The following is a 22004-nucleotide window of genomic DNA, read 5'->3' as shown; positions in this document are numbered from 1 at the left end:
GGCATATGATGACGTGTGCCAGGTTGGACACCAAAGAAGGAGAAAAAGATCTAGACGGGTTGGCCAGACAGAGGGATTGAGATGGGAAGGATGTACAGTGGGTTAGAGTGATTAACGACAAAGATGAAATTTGTTGACTGGTGCCAGTAGGGTGCTGGATAGATGGAAAGAATATTTTGAGGAGTCGATGGGTGAAGAAAATGAGAGAGAAGGAAGAGTAGAAGAGGTAAGTGTGGTGGACCAAGAAGTAGCAATGATTCATAAATGGTGAAGTTAGAAAGGCACTAATGAGGATGACAAATGGAAACGCTGTTGGTCCTGATGAAATACCCATGGAGGTATGGAAGCATCTAAGAGGAGGTGGCTGTGGAGTTTTTGACCAGCTTGAGCAACAGAATTCTAGCGGGCGAGAAGATGCCCGACGAATGGAGGAAAAGTGTGTATTTTTAAGAACGAGGGTGATGTGCAAATCTGTGGCAACTAAAGAGGAATACAGTTGATGAGCCACACAATGAAGTTATGGGAAAGAGTAGTGGAGGGTAGACTCTGGACAGAAGTGAGCATTTGCGAGCAACAGTATGGTTTCGTGCCTAGAACGAGTACCAGAGATGCATTATTTTCCTTGAGGATATTGGTGAGGGGCGGGACGGTGGACGACTGGTTAGCAAATCTGCCTCACAGTTCTGAGGACCGGGGTTCAAATCCCTGCCCCGCCTGTGTGGAGTTTGCACATATGTGTGTGCTTGTGTGGGTTTTCTCCGGGCACTCCGGTTTCCTTTCACTTCCCAAAAACATGCATTAATTGAAGACTCTAAATTGCCCGTAGGTGTGAATGTGAGTGCAAATGGTTGTTTGTTTTTATGTGCCCTGCAATTGGCTGGCGACCAGTTCAGGGTGTACCCCACCCTTCGATAGGTGGGATAGGCTCCAGCACGCCTGCGACCCTAGTGAGGATAAGCGGAACGGAAGATGAATGAATGAATATTGGTGAGGTGTGCTGTCGGTGTGACAGAAGAGTTTATGTTGGAGGTGGGACTGCATCAAGAATCAGCCCTGAGCCCCTTCCTGTTTGCAGTGGTAATGGATAGGCTGACAGATGAGGTTAGACTGGAATCCCCGTGGACTGTGATGTTCGCAGATGACATTGTGATCTGCAGTGAAAGCAGGGAGCAGGTGGAGGAACAGTTAGAAAGCACTGGAAAGGAGAGGAATGAAGATTACCCGAAGTAAAACAGAATTTCTTTGCATGAATGAGAGGGGTGGAGGGGAAAGATTGAGGCTACAGGGAGACAACAAAAGACAAAGCACTAGCTGGAAACAAGATGAGGATAGTAAAGTATTATATAACGAGTACAATGACAGACTGGATTTGAGTGTTGTATGGGTCAGTGGTGCTACACCCTATGAGGAAAGGTCAGGACAGGGACAGGAGGGGAAAGCATGCAGGACACGGGTCGTGGACCATGCTACAGTATACAACTGGTGTGGTGGAAGTGGCTATGTAAATTATAAACATCTGTAGGACCAGAGTGTAAGAGAGGGGATACCCAAGAAATTCACTTGGGTATGATATTTGTCGCAATGAGTGAGTGGCCCCGCACCCAGCGAATAAGTCCCAGGAGTGTGTGTCTGCAGACACACACTCCTTGACACTGTTACGCATGCACAATAGAAGTGTCCCCTAATTCCTGTGCCTACACCGCAGGGGCTAAGGACCCCACCCCACCCACTCGAGAGGCAGGATCGGGCCCAAGAGTCCAACCGAGAGCGGCCCGGTGGACGGGACACCTCTCACACCGAGGGATCAAGGGTGGTCCATCACGTTCCATCACTAATCTTGGTCTCATCAGTCCATAAAACCTTGTTCCAAAATGTTTGTGGCTCATCTTTGTGCTTCTTTATAAAGTCCAAGATGATTGGGTTTCATCTTGTGGTATGACCTCTATATTTCTTCTTTCAACAGTGGATTGTGATACCTTCACCCCTGCCCTGTGGAGGTTGGCAGTGATGTCACTGTGACTGTTGTCTTTGGCTGTTTCTTCACAGCTCTTCTTCAGCTTCTGTCATCAACTGCTGTTGATACCCTTGGCCAACCTGTTCGAGTCTGTTGCTCAGTACACCAGTAGTTTTATTATTTTTCAGGACATCCCAGATTGTTGTATGGGCAATAGCTCTGATTGACTTTCCGTCTTCTCTCAGCTTCAAAATGGTTTGCTTTTCTCCCATAGACAGGTCTCTGGTCTTCATGTTTGCTTGACAGCAAATGCAGTTTTCACAAGTGAAACTCAAAGCCAAAAACAAGCACTGTCTCATGCTTAACCAATCAATCTTAAAGGTAACACCTGAGTAACAAGAAACACCCATCAGGCACATGTTCCAATACTTTTGCCCACTTGAAAAGTGGATGGGTTCAAACAAGAGGTGCTCTGACCTGAGTTGTTTAACACATCTTGATGTAAATACCATGAAATAAAAGCTCAAATTCTGAACTTTTGCCTCATATTTATCTTAAGATCTAAAACGAAAATCTCTTCAGTATACAACAAAAACAAAGGAATTGACCTTGCTGTTCAAATACCTTTGGAGGGGACTGTATTAAGCTGAGACACCTTAAGTTTGATTTCGATCGGATAAAATCTGGAGGAGGTGTTTGTAAAAATATGATCTGTAAAAGGTGAAAAATAAGGAAAAAATTCATCTGGCTCCTCTCAATGCGGATGAGCAGCGGCTCAACTCTGAGCTCCTCACGAATGACCGAGCTTCTCACCCTATCTCTAAGGGAGAGCCCGGACACCCTGTGGCGGAAACCCTTTTCGGCCGCTTGTATCCGGGATCTTGTTCTTTTGGTGACAACCCACAGCTTGTGACCATAGGTGAGGGTAGGAACGTAGATCGAACAGGAAATGGATAGCTTCGCCTTTCGACTTGGCTCCTTCTTTACCACAACTGACCGATAAAAAAGTCTGCATTACTGCACCGATCTCCCGTTCCATTCTTACGTCACTCGTGAACAAGACCCCAAGATACTTGAACTTCTCCACTTGGGGCAGAATCTCATCCCCGACCTGGAGAGGGCACGCCGCCCTTTTCCGACTGAGGACCATGGTCTCAGATTTGGAGGTGCTGATTTTCATCCCAGCCGCTTCACACTCGGCTGCGAACCGCTCCAGTGAGAGTTGGAGATCACGCCTTGGTGAAGCCAACAGACCCACATCATCTGCAAAAAGCAGAGATGCAATACTCAGGCCACCAAACCGGACCCCTCTACACCTCGGCTGCGCCTACAAATTCTGTCCATAAATGTTTACAGAATCGGTGACAAAGGGCAGCCTTGGCGAGTCCAACCCTCACCGGAAACAAGTCTGACTTATTGCCGGTAATGTGGAACAAAGTCTGACACCGGTCATACAGGGACCAAACAGCCCGTATCGGGGGGTTCGGTACCCCATACTCCCGAAGCACCCCTCACAGGACTTCCCGAGGGAGATGGTCGAATGCCTTCTCCAAGTCCACAAAACGCATGTAGAATGGTTGGGCGAACTCCCATGCACCCTCAAGGAACCTGCCGAGGGTGTAGCGCTGATCCACAGTTCCACAGCCAGGACGAAAACCACACTGCTCCTCCTGAATCTGAGATTTGACTTCCTGACGGACTCTCCTCTCCAGCACCCCTGAATAGATCTTACCAGGGAGGCTGAGGAGTGTGATCCCCTTATAGTTGGAACACACCCTTTTTAAGAAGGAGCATCGGAGCCAGTCTGCCAATCCAGAGGCACTGTTCCCGAGGTCCACGCGATGTTGCAGAGGTGTGTCCACCACGACAGCCTCAGAACATCCAGAGCCTTTCGGAACTCCGGACGAATCTCATCCACCCCGGGGCCTTGCCACCGAGGAGCTTTTTAACCACCTCGGTGACCTCAACCCCAGAGATAGGAGAGCCCGTCTCAAAGACCCCGGACTCTGCTTCCTCATGGGAAGGTGTGTCGGTGAAATTCTTTGAAGGTCTTTGAGGTATTCTCCCCACCGACTCACTACATCCCGATTCGAGGCCAGCAGCGCCCCATCCCCACTATACACAGTGTTGATGGTGCACTGCTTCCCCCTCCTGAGACGCCGGATGGCAGACCAGAATTTCCTCAAAGCTGTCCGGAAATCTTTCTGTATGGCATCACCGAACTCCTCCGAGTTTTTGCTTCAACGACCACCAATGCTCCATTCCGCTTGGCCATCCGGTACCCATCAGCTGCCTCAGGAGTCCCACAGGCCAAAAAGGCCCGATAGGACTCCTTCTTCAGCTTGACGGCATCCCTCAGCGTTGGTGTTATACAGTTTGGTAAGAAATAGATTCCTACTGTATTTCAACTGTGCTTTAATACACATTATGAGTTGCAATCAGGAGTATTAGTCATTGGTTGATTGTGCTCATGGACACCAGCCAATCTGTGGGAGCCAGATTTCTTTTTTAGTTTAAGGGGCTCAATTAATTATTTAACTCAATAAAATGCGTATTTTATAAAGTTGATAGTTTGTATGCTTTTTTTGATGGATATTCTGTCTCTAACCACAATCAATAACCATACAAATGGAGACTGTAAATTTCTTTGTAAGTTAGCAAACTTAGAAATTCAGCATTGGATCAAATAATTTGCCCCATTGTATAAGAACATCCATCCATCCATCCATTTGCTTCTGCTTATCTGGAGTCGGGTCACGGGTGCAGCAGCTTTAGTAGGGATCTCAAGGCGTTACAAAGCCAGCCGGGAGACAAGTCTCTCCACCGTGTGCTGGTTCCTATCCCAGGGCCTTCTCCCAGTGGGACATGTCCGGAACACCTCACCAGGGAGGCGTCCAAGAGGCATCCTAAACAGATGCCAAGCCTCTTGTTCTGGTTCCTGTCGATGCGGAGGAACAGTGGCTCGACTCTGAGCCCTTCCTGGATGACCGAGCTTTTCAGCCTGTATCTAAAGGAGAGCCAAGACAACCTGCGGAGGAAACTAATTTCGGCCGCTTGGATCCGCAACCTTGTTCTTTCGGTTACGACCCACAGCTTGTGACCATAGGTGAGGATAGGAATGTAAATCGACTGGTAAATCAAGATCTTCGCCTTTCGGCTCAGCTTCGTCTTTACCATGACAGACTGATGCAGAGTCCACATCACTGCAAACGCTGCATTGAGCTGCCTTGTCAATCTCACGCTCCATTTTATCCTAAACGAACAAGACCCCAAGATACTTGAACTCCTCTTCCTCTACTTTGGGAAGGATCTCATCCCTGACCTAGAGAGGACACACACCCTTTTCTGATGAGTACCATGGTCTCATATTTGGAGGCACTGTTTCTCTTCCAAACCACTTCATACTCTGCTGCAAACCGCTCCAGTGAGAGTTGGATATCATGGCTTGATGAAGCCAATATAACTACATAATTTGCAAAAATAAGAGACGCAATACTGGGACCACCGAACCGGACCCCCTCAATACCGTGGCTGCGCTTAGAAATTCTGTCCATAAAGTTGTGAACAAAATCGGTGACAAAGGGCAGCCTTGGCCGAGGCCAACCTTCACTGGAAACGAAACCGACTTACTACCTGCAACGCAGACCAAACTCTGACACTGGTCGTACAGCGACTAAACAGCCCATATTAGGCGTTCCAGTACCCCATGCTCCTAAAGCATGTGGTGCCCTTCTCCCATGCCATCCTGCCAGGGGTGTAGAGCTGGTGAACTGTTCAACAGCCAGGACGAAAACCACACTGCTACTCCTGAATCTGAGATTCGACTTACCCTCAAACTGTCCTCTCCAGCACCCCTGAGTTAACCAGGGAGGCTGAGGAGTGTAATCTTTCTATAGTTGGAACACACCCTCCGACCCCCGTTCTTAATCCAGAGGTCCATGCAATGTTGCAGAGGCATTGTGGGGCTGTCAACCAGGACAGCCCCACAATGTCCTCACCGTTACCTAGTCCCCACTATACACTGTGTTGACTGTACACTGCTTCCCCCTTCTGAGACGTCAGATGGTGGACCAGAATTTCTTCAAAACCATCCAGAAGTCGTTCTCCATGGCCTCACCGAACTCCTCCCATGCCCAAGTTTTTGCCTCACCGTCCACCAAAGCTGCATTCTGCTTGGCCTGTTGGTACCCATCAGCTGCCTGCAGAGTCCCACATTCCAAAAAGGCCCGATAGGACTCCTTCAGTTTGACGACAACCCTGATCGCTGGTGTCCACCAACGGGTTCAGGGATTGCTGACCTGACAGGCACCGACCACCTTACGGCCACAGCTCCGGTCGGCCCCCTCAACAATGGAGGCATGGAACATGGCCCACTTCGATTCAATATCCCCTGCCTTCCCCAGGATGTGGTCAAAGTACTGCCGGAGGTTATAAATGCACCACTTATATAGCGCTTTATCAATACCATCAGTGCCCAAAGTGCTTTACAAAGCCTCACTTTCACCCATTCACACACACATTCATACACTAATGTGTGGCTGATGCCATGCAAGGCGCTGTCAGGTCCACTGGGAGCAAATTATAGTTAGTGTCTTGCCCAAGGACACTTCGAGATAAAGACAGTCAGAGCCAGGATTCAAACCTGTGACCCTTTGGTCACTGGACGACCCGTTCTACCAACTGATCCACAGCCGCCCACCCCTGCTGTAGACGGGAGTTTAAACGCCTTCTGACTGAGGATTCTGCAAGACATTCGCAGCAGACCCTCACAATATGTTTGGGTCTGCCAGGTCGGTCCGGGATCTTCCCCCACCACCAGAGCCAACATACCACCATTTGTGACAGCTCTGCTCTACCTCTCTTTTCACCTGAGTGTTCAAGACACAAGTCCAATGACATGACCACAAAGTCAATCATAGAACCGCAGCCTAGGGTATCCTTATGCCAAGTGCACATTTAGCCACCCTCATCATCTTCATCTGATCAGCATGTTCATCTTGGACCAATAGTCCAATAATAGAACACTGCTTGTTCTGATAGAGGGGTGACTGTTCCTCCTCATCACGCCCTTCCAGGTCTCACTGTCATTGCCAACGTGAGCATTGAAGTCCCCCAGGAGAAGGAGGGACTCCCCAATGGGAGTGCTGTCCAGCCCCCCCTCCAACGACACCAAGAAGGGTGAGTACTCTGAGCGGCTGTTTGGTGCAGAGGCACAAAAAAAAGTCAGGACCCGTCGCCTGTCCTGAAAGTGGAGGGAGGCTAACCTTTCGTCAACTGGGGTGAACCCCAACATACAGGTACCAAGACATAGGGCAATAAATATGCCCACACCTGCTCGGTGCCTCTCACCATGGGCAACTCCAGGGTGGAAAACTAGTCCAACTCCTCTCAAGAGGACGGATGCCAGAGCAGAAGCTGTGTCGAGGTGAGCCCAACTATATCTCGTCGGAACTTCTCGTCCTTCCCTGCCAGAGAGGTGACATTCCAAGTTCCAAGAGCCACCTTCTGTAGCCAGGGATCCGACAGCAACGGCCCCCGCCTTCAGTTGCCACATAGCTCTCTTGGACCCGACCCCGTCAGCCCCTCCCACAGGTGGTGAACCCATGGGAAGGGGGGACCCACATTCCCTCTTCAGGCTGTACCTGGCTGGGCCACCTTCAGGTCTCAGGTCCAGAGGGGGGCCCCGGTGACCAGTGTACGTTCGGGAGAAAACTTTATCCAAAATTAGTCCTCATCACAGGGGTTCAGAGCCATGCCAGGGGCATAAAGCCCCAGACAACTTCGGCCCGAGGCTCACATAGACAATTGGCCTGTTTTTGTGCTGATTTAGCCCTTCCCGACCAAGCACATCAAAGGGCAGACAATCTTATGGCTTATAAGATTATCCTATAAGATTGTCCTTAAGTTAAGAGTAGATTTGTCTTGATTTTAGGGTCCGAAACAGGTCAGGGCCAACAATCTTCAACACTCGGGAAACATTGCCACGTATCCGGAAGTGTTTCTTCTTCTCCGGTTTTATGAGATTACATGTGATCATGGGAGACTTTGAGATCAGCGGCGCAAAAGCATCTTTACAGTGCCGTGATAAAGTATTGGACCCCTTCTTAATTTCGTATGTTTTTGCATAGTTTCTCCCCACTTTGTTTGAGAACAGCAAACAAATGTAAATATCAGACAAATATAACCCAAGTGAACTTAAAATGCTGTTTTTAAATGATTTCATTTCATAATTAATGTTACCTGGCCCTGTGTGAAAAAACTAATGGCCCTCTAAACTTAATAACGGTTTTAACCATCCTCAGCACCAACAACTGAAATCAAGCCTTTTATATAATTGGCAATGAGTCTTTAACATCTCTGTGGATATATTTTGGCCCAATCCTCCTTGCAGAAGTGTTTGAATAGGGCAGAAATGGAGGGTTTTCTAGCTTGAACGGCCATTTTAAGGTCATGCCACTGAGTTTCAATCAGATTCAAGTCTGGACTTTGACTAGGCCACTTCAAAAACTTTCATTTTGTTTTTTTAAGCCATTCAGAAGTTGACTTGCTGGTGTGTTTTGAATCGTTATCCTGCTGCAGAACCTAAGTGCGCTTCTGCTTGAAGTCACAGATTCATGGCTGAACATTCCCCTTCATGATTTTCTGTTTAAGAGCAAAATTCATGGTTCCGACAATCACAGCAAGTTTTCCAGGTCCTGAGGGAGCAATGCAGCCCAAGACCATCACACTACCACCACTGTGTTTGACTGATGATATGATGTTCTTTTACGGAAATGCTGTGCTACATTTACGCCAGATGTACTGAGACACACACCTTCCCAAAAGTTCAACTTTCATCTCGTTGGTCTTGGCAATCATTCAGATTTTTTTATTCCTAGGATTGGTAAGGGTGCATGTTTCCCTCTGAAAATTCATTCATTTATTTTCCCTACTGCTTATCTTCACTAGAGTAGTGGGCATGCTGGAGCCTATCCCAGCTGACTCTGGGCGAGAGGCAGGGTACACCTGAAGTGGTCGCCAGCCAATTGCAGGGCACATAAACAAACAACCATTTGCACTTACATTCACACCTAAGGGCAATTTAGTTTTCAATTAACCTACCATGCATGTTTTTGAGATGGGAGGAGGAAACTGGAGTACCCGGAGAAAGCCCACGCAGGCACGAGGAGAACATGCAAACTCCACACAGGCGAGGCTGGATTTGAACCCAGGTCCTCACAACTGTTAGGCAGATCTGCTAACCAGTCGGCCACCGTTATTATTTAATTTTATATAAAAACCTTGTGCCTTGTTGTCACATGAGCTTTTTTCTCCAATGCACTTTTTCCTGTTTTTCAGGAAAGAAACCAATTGATTGACCAACAGCATAATACAGACCGAGACAAATTACACAAGCTCCGTCTGCTTATGGTAAGTAAAATTTGCAAATCCCTAGAAATTGGGTGGTGGTGCGAAGTGGTGGGTGTTACAGAGCTGTTATTTAAAGAAGTACTTTGAGAATAGAAAGAATGAGGACTACATCAGTCTTCGAGCTTGAACATTATCAGAACAGAACATGTATCATATCAGAAAGAGACCTCGAGCCAAATCAGTCATATTTTCAGTTCATCATTCAGCCCTACAGCTTCACTTGACTTTTTTCTGTTCAGGCTAGGAGGAATCGAGACATCGCCATTTTGCAGAGAAAGATTGATGAAGTGCCTTGCCGTGCAGAACTCACACAGTACCAGAAGAGATTCATCGAACTGTTTTGCCAAGGTGGATCCTGCCAAATCTCCCCTCACTTCCAACTAATGACCAACAAGCTAAACAAATTTTTGATTTTTTTTTTTTCTTTCAGTTTCTGCAACACACAAAGAGACCAAACAGTTCTTCACTTTGTATAATACTTTAGATGACAAGAAAGTTTATCTCGAGAAGGAAGTAAGTATTTGTAGCTGTAAAAGGTAATTCATTCTGAAATTTTTACTTTTCTGTATATATGTCCAGTTTCAAATTCACCTGTTGAAATTTAATAAATGCTAAATCTTAATGACAATAAACACTTTCCCCATTAGGTTAATTTGCTGAATTCCATTCATGACAACTTCCAACTGTAAGTACATTAATGTTGTTGTGGTATTATTGTTTTAATCAACCATAAACTCACTTTGAGATACACATTGAATGTACCAGGTTACTCCCCTTTGCCTATTTGACAGGCTTAATGGTTCAAGGCATTGGATTGACTCAGGATGTTCAATAGTTGCAAAACTCAAGTACTCAAGCATTTAAAACATCAGTAAAACTGACAGAATAACTAAAAATGATTTGATTCATTTTTATTTTTTCCAAATATAAGGATAATCTTGAAAAATAATGTCATAAAGGAAGTAGCCCATTATTAAGTTATTTTCTAAAAAAAAAAAAAAAAAGAATAATTAGATCGAAGCCTGCATTATCATATGAACATTATATATCAAATATGTGTATGTATGTGTATAAAATTGTATGTCTATATACAGTATGGTATGATGTATCTTCTTGTTGTCACAATGAACTGTGCCGTGAAAAAGTATTTGCCCCTTTGCTGTTCTCAGATTTCTCTTTTCTTTTTTCCTATTTATCACACGTGAATGTTTTGGATCTTCGACCATCTCCAGCTATCTTAAAAAGACAACCTAAGTAAATATAAAATGCACCTTCTAAATGATGATAACCGCCAGATTTGTTGAATGAAAAAAAATCACTTAAATAGTACTTGTTCAACGAAACGAAGTCGACTACAAGATGTGATAAATAAATTTACCGTGATCCAAAGAAATTAAACAAATGAGAAGCAAAGTGATTGAACTATATCAGTCTGGAAAAGGTTAAAGCCATTTCTGGGACTCCAGAAAACTGTGAACAGTGGTGAACTTTTACAGGAGTGATTGTTCAACCAAAATTACTCCCAAGACCGCAACGACGATTATCCATTTCGTCACAGAAGAACCCGGAACGACATTCAAACAACTGCAAGCCTCAACTTAGTTAAAGGCAGTGTTCATGACTCAACCATAAGAAAGACACTGGGATAAAAATAGCATCACCATGTGAGTTCCAAGGTGCAAACCACAAAGACTCATAGTTACTCTTTAAGAAGGTTATAACTCAGCAGAGTCAAACGCAGTGGAAGTGTGATGGTCTGGGGCAGCTTTTTTTCTTCAGGATCTGGAAGACTTGATGTGATTAAACAATGAAACAGTGAATTCTGCAGACTGAGGATATTTTGTGCCGTGAAGCTGATGTGCTCTTGGGTTGTGCAGCAAGAAACTGAATCATACCAACTTCTGAATGACAAAAAAAAACAATAAAGGTTTTGAAATAAATGGATGGGGCATTCTCGAAAACCCTCCAATAATCATGGCGTTCCAACAATTCCGCAAAGAGTGGGCCGAAATTCCTCCACAGCAATACAGAAGTCTCATCGCCAGTTATCCCAAACCCTTGATTTCAGATGCACCCTAGGGTGTCATACATAACCTGTTATTAGGTTCAAGGGGTAATTATTTTTTTCCCATTGGGCCAGATAGGTTTGGATGAATAAATAATAAAATCATGATTTAAAGCAGACCCAGGCAAAGTACAGACAGTCTCTGACTCGACCTCACAGTCTTTATGAAGTCAAAATAAAACATAAAATATGCGTTACTTTTGTGAAAGTGGTGTACATGTGTGGATGGTGCAAGCGAGAAAAACCAAGAAGTCCTTCAGTGTTGCCAACTAAGCGAAATTGTCTCTATTAGGGATGGGCGAGTACCGATACCAGGTACCGGGCCGATACTAGCCTTAATTCAAGGTATTGAATACTCGTGCAAGCAACCAATACCAGCAACCAATGCCTGGAGGCAAAAAAAATAAAATCTGACCTTAATTGCTCCACGCCAGTAGTTCGTGCTACCCTCGCGGTTTGACACTACGGCAAATCGTGTGTCACTTCCTGCTCTGGCAACAACAAACTTGCCTGCATGGCTGATTTTCTCGCCAAAACTTTGTCAGTTTGGAAATACTTCAAGGTGAACGAAGAGGAACCAAACTTTCAATAGGTGGTACAAAGAGAACGAGCAAAAAGAGGTCAAAACTGTCGTGGGAAAAGTGGAAACTCCAGCTGCCAACTTTATGGCAAACTCTACAGAAGACAGAAAATTGAAAAGCACCAATCTGAGATCATTACAAATAACACAAGGACTCGCAGAAATGATCTTATTTGATAGCTTTCCACTTTCATTTGAGGATGTGGGATTCCGACAGTCCGTGACGGTTGTGGAGCTGACGTATAAATTGCCCTCAAGCCACAATTATATGAGGACTGTAATGCCACAGGTACATGACCATGTTAAAAAAAAACATTTTAAACAAAAAACAGAAGGTTGTTGTGTAACACAACAGTGGTTAACTTCCACACTGATATTAGGAGCAGCAATGTGAATCCAATGTCTCTCATCAGCCAGTCTGCGCAGTGGATTATGATTTGCGACTTCATAGTTTACATCATCCTGTATGGCAGAGTTAGTGGATCGCAGACAGGACAAGCGATCGCAGTGAAATTTGAAGAGATGCATGATACGTGGAATATTCCTAAAGAAGCTATTAACGTTGTGTTACATACGACAATGAGAAGAACATGATAACAGGTATGGATGAGTTAGAGCTTCCCAGTCTCTTGTGTGTCGCGCACACACTCCAGCTGGCTGTGAATGAAGGCTTGCTTGCTCAAAAATCTCGATCAGATGCCGTGGCCATAGGACTTGAATAAAACTCAGCGAGAGTTCACGGTTGAACCGTTTTATTTTACACTTTTATTTTAAACAAATACTAATACTGAGAGAGTTGCTCGTTTTATTTTGCACTTTTGTTAATTTATTACGAATTAATCCTAACTCAGTGTTTTATTTTGGACTTTAATTCTCTATTGCTGAGGGACTGTTCTGCCTATTATCAGAAGTAAAAAAAGCTCTTTTTTTCAAAATCATCTGTCTTTGTGTTAATTGAAATTGTATGTATAAAACAATTACTAGTACTTGGTATTGGTGAGTACTCAAGAGTTGAGTACTCGTACGGGTATCAGTCTGGAAAAAAGTGGTATCGAACATCCCTAGTATCTATATTAGCGACTTCTCCGACCCCTCGAGTGACGATATTATAAAAAGTGACGAGCAACAATGGCGCCAGTATAGTCCTTATTTTAGCAATGTTCTTATTTCCTGCAAGGTGGAGGGAAGGGGGGATTAGCCCCCGTAATGATTTGGTAGTCCCAACTAGGAATGGCTAATATACAAGTTAGTGGTTGGTTTATTTTGAAAATATTTTAAAAAATGATGCACACTGTAGACAGGTTTTTTTGCGAATGCTACCAAATGTCAATTTTAACATTTCTATTTTCCAATCATAACATATAACAAGTACCACCTTACAAAAAGAATATAATTTCATGCATTATATAGATACATTAATAGAAAAAAGAGAAAATGATCTATACAGGCTGGCCAGACAGAGGGACAGAGATGGGAAGGATGTGCAGCAGGTTAGGGTGATTAAGGATAGAGATGGAAATATGTTGACTGGTGCCAGCAGTGTGCTTGCTAGATGGAAAGAATACTTCGAGGAGTTGATGAATGAGGAAAATGATAGAGAAGGGAGAGTAGAAGAGGTAAGTGTGGTGGACCAGGAAGTGGCAATGATTAGTAAGGGGGAAGTTAGAAAGGCATTAAAGAGGATGAAAAATGGAAAGGCAGTTGGTCCTGATGACATTCCTGTGGAGGTATGGAAGCATCTAGGAGAGGTGGCTGTGAAGTTTTTGACCAGCTTGTTCAATAGAATTCTAGTGCGTGAGAAGATGCCTGAGGAATGGAGGAAAAGTGTACTGGTGCCCATTTTTAAGAACAAAGGTGATGTGCAGAGCTGTGGCAACTATAGAGGAATAAAGTTGATGAGCCACACAATGAAGTTATGGGAAAGAGTAGTGGAGGATAGACTCAGGACAGAAGTGAGTATTTGCGAGCAACAGTATGGTTTCATGCCTAGAAAGAGTACCACAGATGCATTATTTGCCTTGAGGATGTTGATGGAAAAGTACAGAGAAGGTCAGAAGGCGCTACATTGTGTCTTTGTAGATCTAGAGAAAGCCTATGACAGAGTACCCAGAGAAGAACTGTGGTACTGCATGCGGAAGTCTGGAGTGGCAGAGAAGTATGTTAGAATAATACAGGACATGTACGAGGGCAGCAGAACAGCGGTGAGGTGTGCTGTAGGTGTGACAGAAGAATTTAAGGTGGACGTGGGACTGCATCAGGGATCAGCCCTGAGCCCCTTCCTTTTTGCAGTGGTGATGGATAGGCTGACAGATGAGGTTAGACTGGAATCCCCGTGGACCATGATGTTTGCAGATGACATTGTGATCTGCAGTGAAAGCAGGGAGCAGCTGGAGGAACAGTTAGAGAGATGGAGGCATGCACTGGAAAGAAGAGGAATGAAGATTAGCCGAAGTAAAACAGAATATATGTGCATGAATGAGAGGGCTGGTGGGGGAAGAATGAGGCTACAGGGAGAAGCGATAGCAAGGGTGGAGGACTTTAAATACTTGGGGTCAACCGTCCAGAGCAATGGTGAGTGTGGTCAGGAAGTGAAGAAACGGGTCAAAGCAGGTTGGAACGGGTGGAGGAAGGTGTCAGGTGTGTTATGTGACAGAAGAGTCTCTGCTAGGATGAAGGGCAAAGTTTATAAAACAGTAGTGAGGCCAGCCATGATGTACGGATTAGAGACAGTGGCACTGAAGAGACAACAGGAAGCAGAGCTGGAGGTGGCGGAAATGAAGATGTTGAGGTTCGCTCTTGGAGTGACCAGGTTGGATAAAATTAGAAATGAGCTCATCAGAGGGACAGCCAAGGTTCGATGTTTTGGAGACAAAGTTAGAGAGCGCAGACTTCAATGGTTTGGACACGTCCAGAGGAGAAATAGTGAGTATATTGGAAGAAGGATGATGAGGATGGAGCTGCCAGGCAAGAGAGCTCGAGGAAGACCAAAGAGAAAGTTGATGGATGTCGTGAGGGAAGACATGATGGCAGTTGGTGTTCGAGAGGAGGATGCAGGAGATAGGCTTACATGGAAAAGGATGACGCGCTGTGGCGACCCCTAACGGGACAAGCCGAAAGGAAAAGAAGATATAGATACATTAATATGGAACACAAATGTGGTTAGCATGTTTGCATGACCCTCGGCAACCGTTCCTGTTTCTCATTAATTGCCCACCTGATTTACAAACCGGATTTTATATATACTTGGGTTGTCTTTGCATGCAAATTCCATGCACATCAATCAGGAAGAGTGCAGATAATCTTTCATGGCAGTGTATATATTAAATATAGTAAAACATTAAAAATTTAAAATTGCACAATCCTAACCATAAAGAGTGTGTTGTGGACTTAATGAAACTTGAAAGCGTCAGCCAGGAATTTTATCAATGGAAGTACAAATGAACGTCCTTTCAAATGTTTTCTAACACAATTCAATTGAAAAACAAACTTAAATATTTGTCGGGGAAAGACTGACATTGAAATAGTAAGTGCAACTCAAATCTACAGTATGTGGTAAGCATGTCGGCCTATTGTTGGGGATGTGGCATTTAGAACTGCCAAAGAAGTCACATTCAAACATGATAGCCCTCATCGTCGTTTTTTTGGTGATTTTTCAAGAAAACCTGGACAAAGTCATTAACGACTTCACACCCACCCCAACAATGCTGAAGAGATTGCCATTGAAATTGCCATAAAAGCAAATTAATCGGAACTGACATTTTGATTTAGGAACAGAAAACACAATGAATGGCCTAACTCGGTTATGGTTTTGTTCTTCTACCAAAGTAGAACTTTGGGTTGCAGCACAAGTAAATGTTGATTCGATTATTTTTGCCCAGAATTGTTGTCACAAGAAACAGTTAGTTTTTTAGATAGTACCTGCCCTTTTCTACATGGTGTCTGTCAGCTGTTTTTATCTGTATTGTATGCATGGATGTTTGTCTAGAGCCATGTCATCTTCAGCAGCGAAGGAACAGTTCCTCAGACAGATGGAACAGATAGTGGAGGGAATCAGACAGAGTCGTATCAAGGTATAGTTAACTTTTTTGAAGCGTAAGAACATAACAGTAGGTCTGAACCCAACCTGATATGTTTTATCTTTTTGTCATAATTCCAATTTGATTTCACTAGCAAGAAAACACTTTTATCACAATTCCTAAAAACATACAAAAACAACTCTTGATTGGGCTATTTTTATTATATCAGTGTATGTACATCTTCAATGGTTGAAAATGTTTAAGCAGACTTCATTCCTGAACTATCGATTCCTGCTCATTGACTGTAGTGTGCAAATTAGTGTGAATTGTTGTTTATCACTTTGTGTGCTGCGATTGACTGGGAAACAATCCAGGGTTGTCGTTTGCCTTTCCCAACTGTCTTGGGTTAGGCTTCCGCTTTCCCACTACCTTGAACAGGATGAGAGGTGGAAAATGGATGGGAAGATGCTAACAATGTGTATCCTTCTGAGGAATGGGTATTGACGAGCTCTAAGACTACTGTTTCTTTTTCTCAGGCTCTGAGGGTAAGCAGTGAGGTAAAACGACACATTCACAGAAAGCTTAGAGCATATATGTCAAACTCAAGCCCGGGGGCCAAATTTGGCCCGAAAGACCATATCAAATGTGTATTAGAGCTGGTATCACGATATACACTTGGAACATTCATGCAGGGTTTGTATGGTTTTAAAGCAGAAATTTAACACGCTAAATAATGCAGTCTTTAATTCAGCTTGCAGTCACTCTTAAGCACTAGCGGGCGTCGCTCATGCACTACTAAAGAGCCCAGAGAGTCCAGTGGGAGGTCATTGTGGGATGTTAAGAATGTCAAGAGGGTCTATTCTAATTCCTCTGGCGAGTTCATGTGGAGACTGGTCACTACTGCCACATCTGGTCAGGAGGCCTCCCAGATTCTTGTTATTGGGTCTGACAGAAAAAAGGTATTTGTTAGGAGAATCATTAAAATGGCTGGGAGGGAGTATAGCTATTTTTATGGGCCCACTTGAGTCGGAACAGATGTCCTGTGTCCTGCAAAAACTGATCTGCTGGCTGAGGGTTCAGGAGGCAGGAATGCAAAGGTCATCAGGTCTTGGGTGGCGCAGTCGATAGTCTTGTAGGGAATAGTCGTTACACCAAAAAGCATTCAATACCATAAACCATGATATCCTGTATTGATCGATAAATTGGAAGCTTATAGCATGAGGGTTATAGCCTTAAACTGGATCAGAACCTACTGAACAGAAAGGCAACAGTTTGTGGAATTGGGTGTGTTTAAATCGAAATGTTTGGGGTCTCCTAGGTGTCAGTGTTAGGACCAAAATGGTTTATTTTATATATTAAGGATTTATGCAATATGCCCCACTTACTGAAATTTGTGTTGCCTGCTCAAGACACAAATGTTTTACTTTCTAGTGAGAAAATGCAGCACATTCGGGACATAATTTAATAAAAACAAGTGAACAGTAAATCTTTGTACAGTCAATATGTAGTTTTTTGTCTTAATGTATTTGAAACCTTATGGTTGCATGACTGAGTCCAGCCCTTTCCTGTCTGATAGACCTCAGCAAGTTGTCCGTTTTGTTTGGCAGATTGAATGTTCCCCTTATAAATAGTTGACATTAGGACCATGAAAGGGCAGTCGCAAAGTCTGGCGAGCAGCCCTCCTCGCTTGTCTCAAAGAGGATGTCTCTGGCACTGACCAGGCTTGTTGCTGGTGATGGATCCTCCCAGCAGTCGTGGCCGCGTTGGCCTCTCCGAGGTTGGCGAGTCTCATCGCCCGATCGTCAGCATCTCTGACGTGGCCACTCACCTACGTGAAGCCGAACAGGGCATGCAGCTCACAAGTCTTAACATCCAAGGTCTGGAGTAACATGAAAGTCCAAAAACTCGTGCATCCGTAGCAGTCTTATCCCACAGTAGCAAGTGTCTCAAAAACTAATACATTCAACACTAAACCAACTATAAAAGAAGCACAAGTGAACTCTTGCCGTGCAGCGGCTGCGCCAACGCTATTTTGACCATGAGAGACACCAAGACTCAGCTGTGGTATGTGGGCGCGACGTGGACCAATGAGAGGTAGTTACTTTGGTCTGCTGATAAAAATGTTTGTTGTGTGAATGCGAATTGAACTTGACCAAATTTGCATTCTATGTATCTTTTTTTCTTTCTCTTTTTAATCTTTGGTCCAGACAAGAGTACAAATTGCAAAAACCTCTCCCCAAAGTGCGACATTTGTTCCAATTTTGACATATTACTTCTCCGATATAAGGTAAGATGTGTGCTTTATGCTTGCGGGCAGATGGAGAAGAAGAAGCAGGAGAACAAAATGAGGAGAGATCAGCTGAACGACAAATACCTGGAGCTGCTCGACATCCGGAGGCTTTATTTCAAAACAGTCAAAGACTTCAAAGAGGTAATGGTTAAAGCATAAGGTATATCAACTAATACATAACTATTAATGGACATGAAAATTGAAAATCCGTTTCATCAATGTGGTCAACTCACAATTTTGTTCCACCAGGAATGTCGAAAGAATGAAATGCTGCTGTCCAAGTTGAGAGCAAAAGGAGCATCTTAGTTGTTGTATTGCTGAGATAAACGGTGTGCTTATACAAAATATGCATCTGTGAAAATACATTAAACAGATAAATTGCTCATGTGCGTGTTCTCATGTCTTTCCTGCTGGTCTCATGGATGATACTCTTGCCTTGATGAATCGGATTTAAAAAATTCGGACATTGTATTTCTCTGTGCCCCAAGCTGAATGGAAAAAAACTCATTGATCCCTTAAACAATAAATTTGTTGCATTTTTGTGTTTCCTTTTTTTTTTTTTTTGGTTTGGAACTATTATGTATTGTATTATTAAGCTGTTAATCATATGCTGCTTGTCATGATTTTATTTAGCTGTTTGACTTGATTACCCTCCACTCGCTGGATTGTAAGTAAATAAATATCTACAATATTACACTTCCCAATACAACGATTTAAATGACGTTACCTCATTCAAGATGAGATGTCAATCTAAAGAAAAACAATTGAATGTTACAAAGCTAATTTAAATCTTTGACGCACAAACTCCATTGATTAATAAAAGAAACGTTATGCCAACAAATGTTAGCAATTGTTAATGGTTAAACATAACAGCAAGAAAGCATTTCAATTTTACTGTTTAAATCCTTCAACCGAGCCAGACAAGTCTGGGATCAATGGTGCAAACCGAAGGCACTCTTGTTCAGACATTTGATTTGCCGTCTGTGTAACAAAAGTTAAGAGTGTATCCTACATGAGTCCAACTTACATTGTTTAGGAATATCTGAATCATGGTTAAAACTGCCAACCCTGAAACCCTTGCATCCATGCCAGGTTATAATGTGTTTCGAAAAGACAGGACGAGGGCTGGAAAGAAATGACAGGGATATGGTCAAGTGATTTGAACTCTGATTGTATCGGGGTAAAAATTACTCCGTCAAACTAAATGTCATTCTGTCTGATCTGCCTCTTACCGACAACCAACTGCTAAAATAGACATTTATGACCAGTTTAAGCTCCTGTGAAAGATTATATGATAGGGTTTTAATGTAATTGGAATGAAAAACCGTTAGGAACCTCAAACCAACCATGGCTGCTCATAACTTGCAGCAATTAGTTGAAAAAACAACCGGAATAACAAACGCATCAAGGACATGAAACAGAGCTTTGGGGAAGCAATGGAAAGCACAGATTGGTTTAAGATCCTTTCCTCTGAAAATATTGAGGAAAAATGGAAACAATTCGCAAGTTACTTCGACATGCTAAAATCTTCCTCCCCGAGGAGGGAGAGTCAAAGGGCCACCGCCCACCAACAGGCAGAAATTCACACACGCACGAAATAGTCACAGATTTTGAGAACCAAAGACAACTTTTTGTCCCCCGAGACATCCCCGGGAACACCTCATCAGGGAGGCGTCCGGGAGGCATCCCAATCAGATGCCCCAGCCACTTCATCTGGCTCCTCTCGATGCGGAGGAGCAGCGGCTCTACTCTGAGATCCTCCCGGATGACCGAGCTTCTCACCCTATCTCTAAGGGAGAGCCCGGACACCCTTCGGAGGAAACTCATTTCGGCCGCTTGCATCCGGGATCTCGTTCTTTCAGTCACGACCCACCGCTCGTGACCATAGGTGAGGGTAGGAACGTAGATCGACCGGTAAATCGAGAGCTTCGCCTCTCGGCTTAGCTCCTTCTTTACCACAACGGACCGTTACAAAGTCCGCATCACTGCAGCACTGATACGCCTGTCGATACCCGTTCCATTTTTCCTTCACTTGTGAACAAGACCCCGAGATACTTGAGCTCCTCCACTCGGGGCAGGATCTCATCCCCGACCTGGAGAGAGCACGCCACCCTTTTCCGACTGAGGACCGCGGTCTCAGATTTGGAGGTGCTGATTCTCATCCCAGCCGCTTCACACTGCTGCGAACCGCTCCCGCGAGAGTTGGGGATCACGGCTTGATGAAGCCAACAGAACCACATCACCTGCGAAAAGCAGAGATGCACTACTGTGGCCACCAAACCGGATCCCCCTCTACGCCTCGGCTGCGCCTAGAAATTCTATCCATAAAAGTTATGAACAGAATCGGTGACAAAGGGCAGCCTCGGCGGAGTCCAACCCTCACCGGAAACGAGTCCGACTTACTGCCGGATATCCGGACCAAACTCTGACTCCGGTCGTACAGGGAGCGAACAGGGGGTTTGGTACCCCGTAGGTGATCAAAAATAGTTTAAAACGTTTGATGGGAGGCGTTTATAATCAAAACTGAATCCAAGTTTAATAATAAGGATTAAAGAATGCGCGTAATCACGACCACATCCTCAACACTGCTGTGACTCGTCAAAATTACCAGCGAGTCAGCAGAGCAGTCAGGAGACACAGAAAACAGCCTGTGCACTAGCGATAGAAAACGCTCGAAATTCACCAATCATTTCTCCTTCAATGAATCAAACAAGAAAGCATCTTATTTTATACAAACTCGCTTTTCATCGTTGCTACTAACTTGACCGTTTGAGATCGAAGCTTGTAACATTTGGACCTGATTTTCTTGAAAACACTTAGCAGGTTCTACCGGCCGCTCCGTGTTCCCATCGAGCTCAAATTCTGGTCGTATGTAAGCCGAAAATGTTTCTGGGTGATCGATGTCGCAAAATAGTCGACCGTTTTTGTTATTTTGTCCGAGTCGCTTGAACGGAAATATGATCGACACTTAAAAATGGAAGTCAATATTGTCTCCTCCTCGTTCTGAAGCAATCGATTGATCCTTCTTTGATTATTTTGGGAGATTTCTGCATCAATTCCAAATAGCCGTTGTAAAATGGTCGTTGTTTGTTTACAGTTATGAAATAACTGTAAAGTTAAAGCGGCCGCTCGATTGCCCAACGATGCCTATTTCGAATAAGTGCCTCGAAGAAATGTCATTAACTTGTGTTGAGTGGTACATCCGTGGCATGACCCATATTTCAAAATCTGTCCTCTGGGACTCGCCAATTGTCACAAAAAATCTCATCCGATGTCACACGAAATAGTGGAGCAGCTAAATGTCATTTTTGTCCTGAATTATTCAGTTGCTGATCCAAACATGCAACGTGGTATCAGTATACTGTGAAAGTGATTATTTGAGAAATAAATGTGCAATGAGAATGTTTTTCGTATCATTTTTTTCAGTGTGTTTCTGGGCCGAAAGAGTTATTTAGTTGTGTCTGGCCCTAAACCTAACACTATAGGTAAAGGTGTGAAATGCATTTCCAACGACATCCCACGGCCGTGCGATGCATTTGTCTGTTTGTCATAATAAACAATGTTTCACATGTATAAACAGATTAGTGCCAATTTTAACAAAGTGCAACGACAGTAATATTTCAAAATGAATTCTGAGCTGACAGTTTTGACAAGGCTCTAACCCTCTATATTTAAGCTTTGAAAGGACG

General features: G+C 44.1%; 1 protein-coding gene across 2 annotated transcripts in view; it reads left to right on the top strand.

Annotated features, from left to right (window-relative positions):
• The window catches only part of ccdc93 (coiled-coil domain containing 93), an 89831-nt gene extending 71133 nt beyond the window's left edge, over positions 1-18698 (top strand). Inside the window, exons 17-23 of one of the 2 annotated variants that reach the window (XM_061692086.1) lie at positions 9293-9364; positions 9604-9712; positions 9795-9877; positions 10012-10049; positions 15995-16079; positions 18343-18456; positions 18565-18698. In XM_061692086.1, coding sequence (XP_061548070.1) covers positions 9293-9364; positions 9604-9712; positions 9795-9877; positions 10012-10049; positions 15995-16079; positions 18343-18456; positions 18565-18621 — 558 coding nt within the window. In that variant the 3' untranslated portion in view covers positions 18622-18698. Of the gene's footprint in view, positions 1-9292; positions 9365-9603; positions 9713-9794; positions 9878-10011; positions 10050-10596; positions 13768-15994; positions 16080-18342; positions 18457-18564 lie in introns of those variants that run through there. The other variant, XM_061692087.1, reaches the window with a different exon arrangement.
• Positions 18699-22004: the final 3306 nt, after the last annotated feature.

This window comes from Phycodurus eques, chromosome 12 (assembly GCF_024500275.1).
Source record: "Phycodurus eques isolate BA_2022a chromosome 12, UOR_Pequ_1.1, whole genome shotgun sequence".
In the NCBI taxonomy this organism is placed as follows: Eukaryota; Metazoa; Chordata; class Actinopteri; order Syngnathiformes; family Syngnathidae; genus Phycodurus; species Phycodurus eques.
The sequence above is the reverse complement of the archived record's forward strand: the minus strand, read 5'-3'. Positions and strand labels throughout refer to the sequence as shown.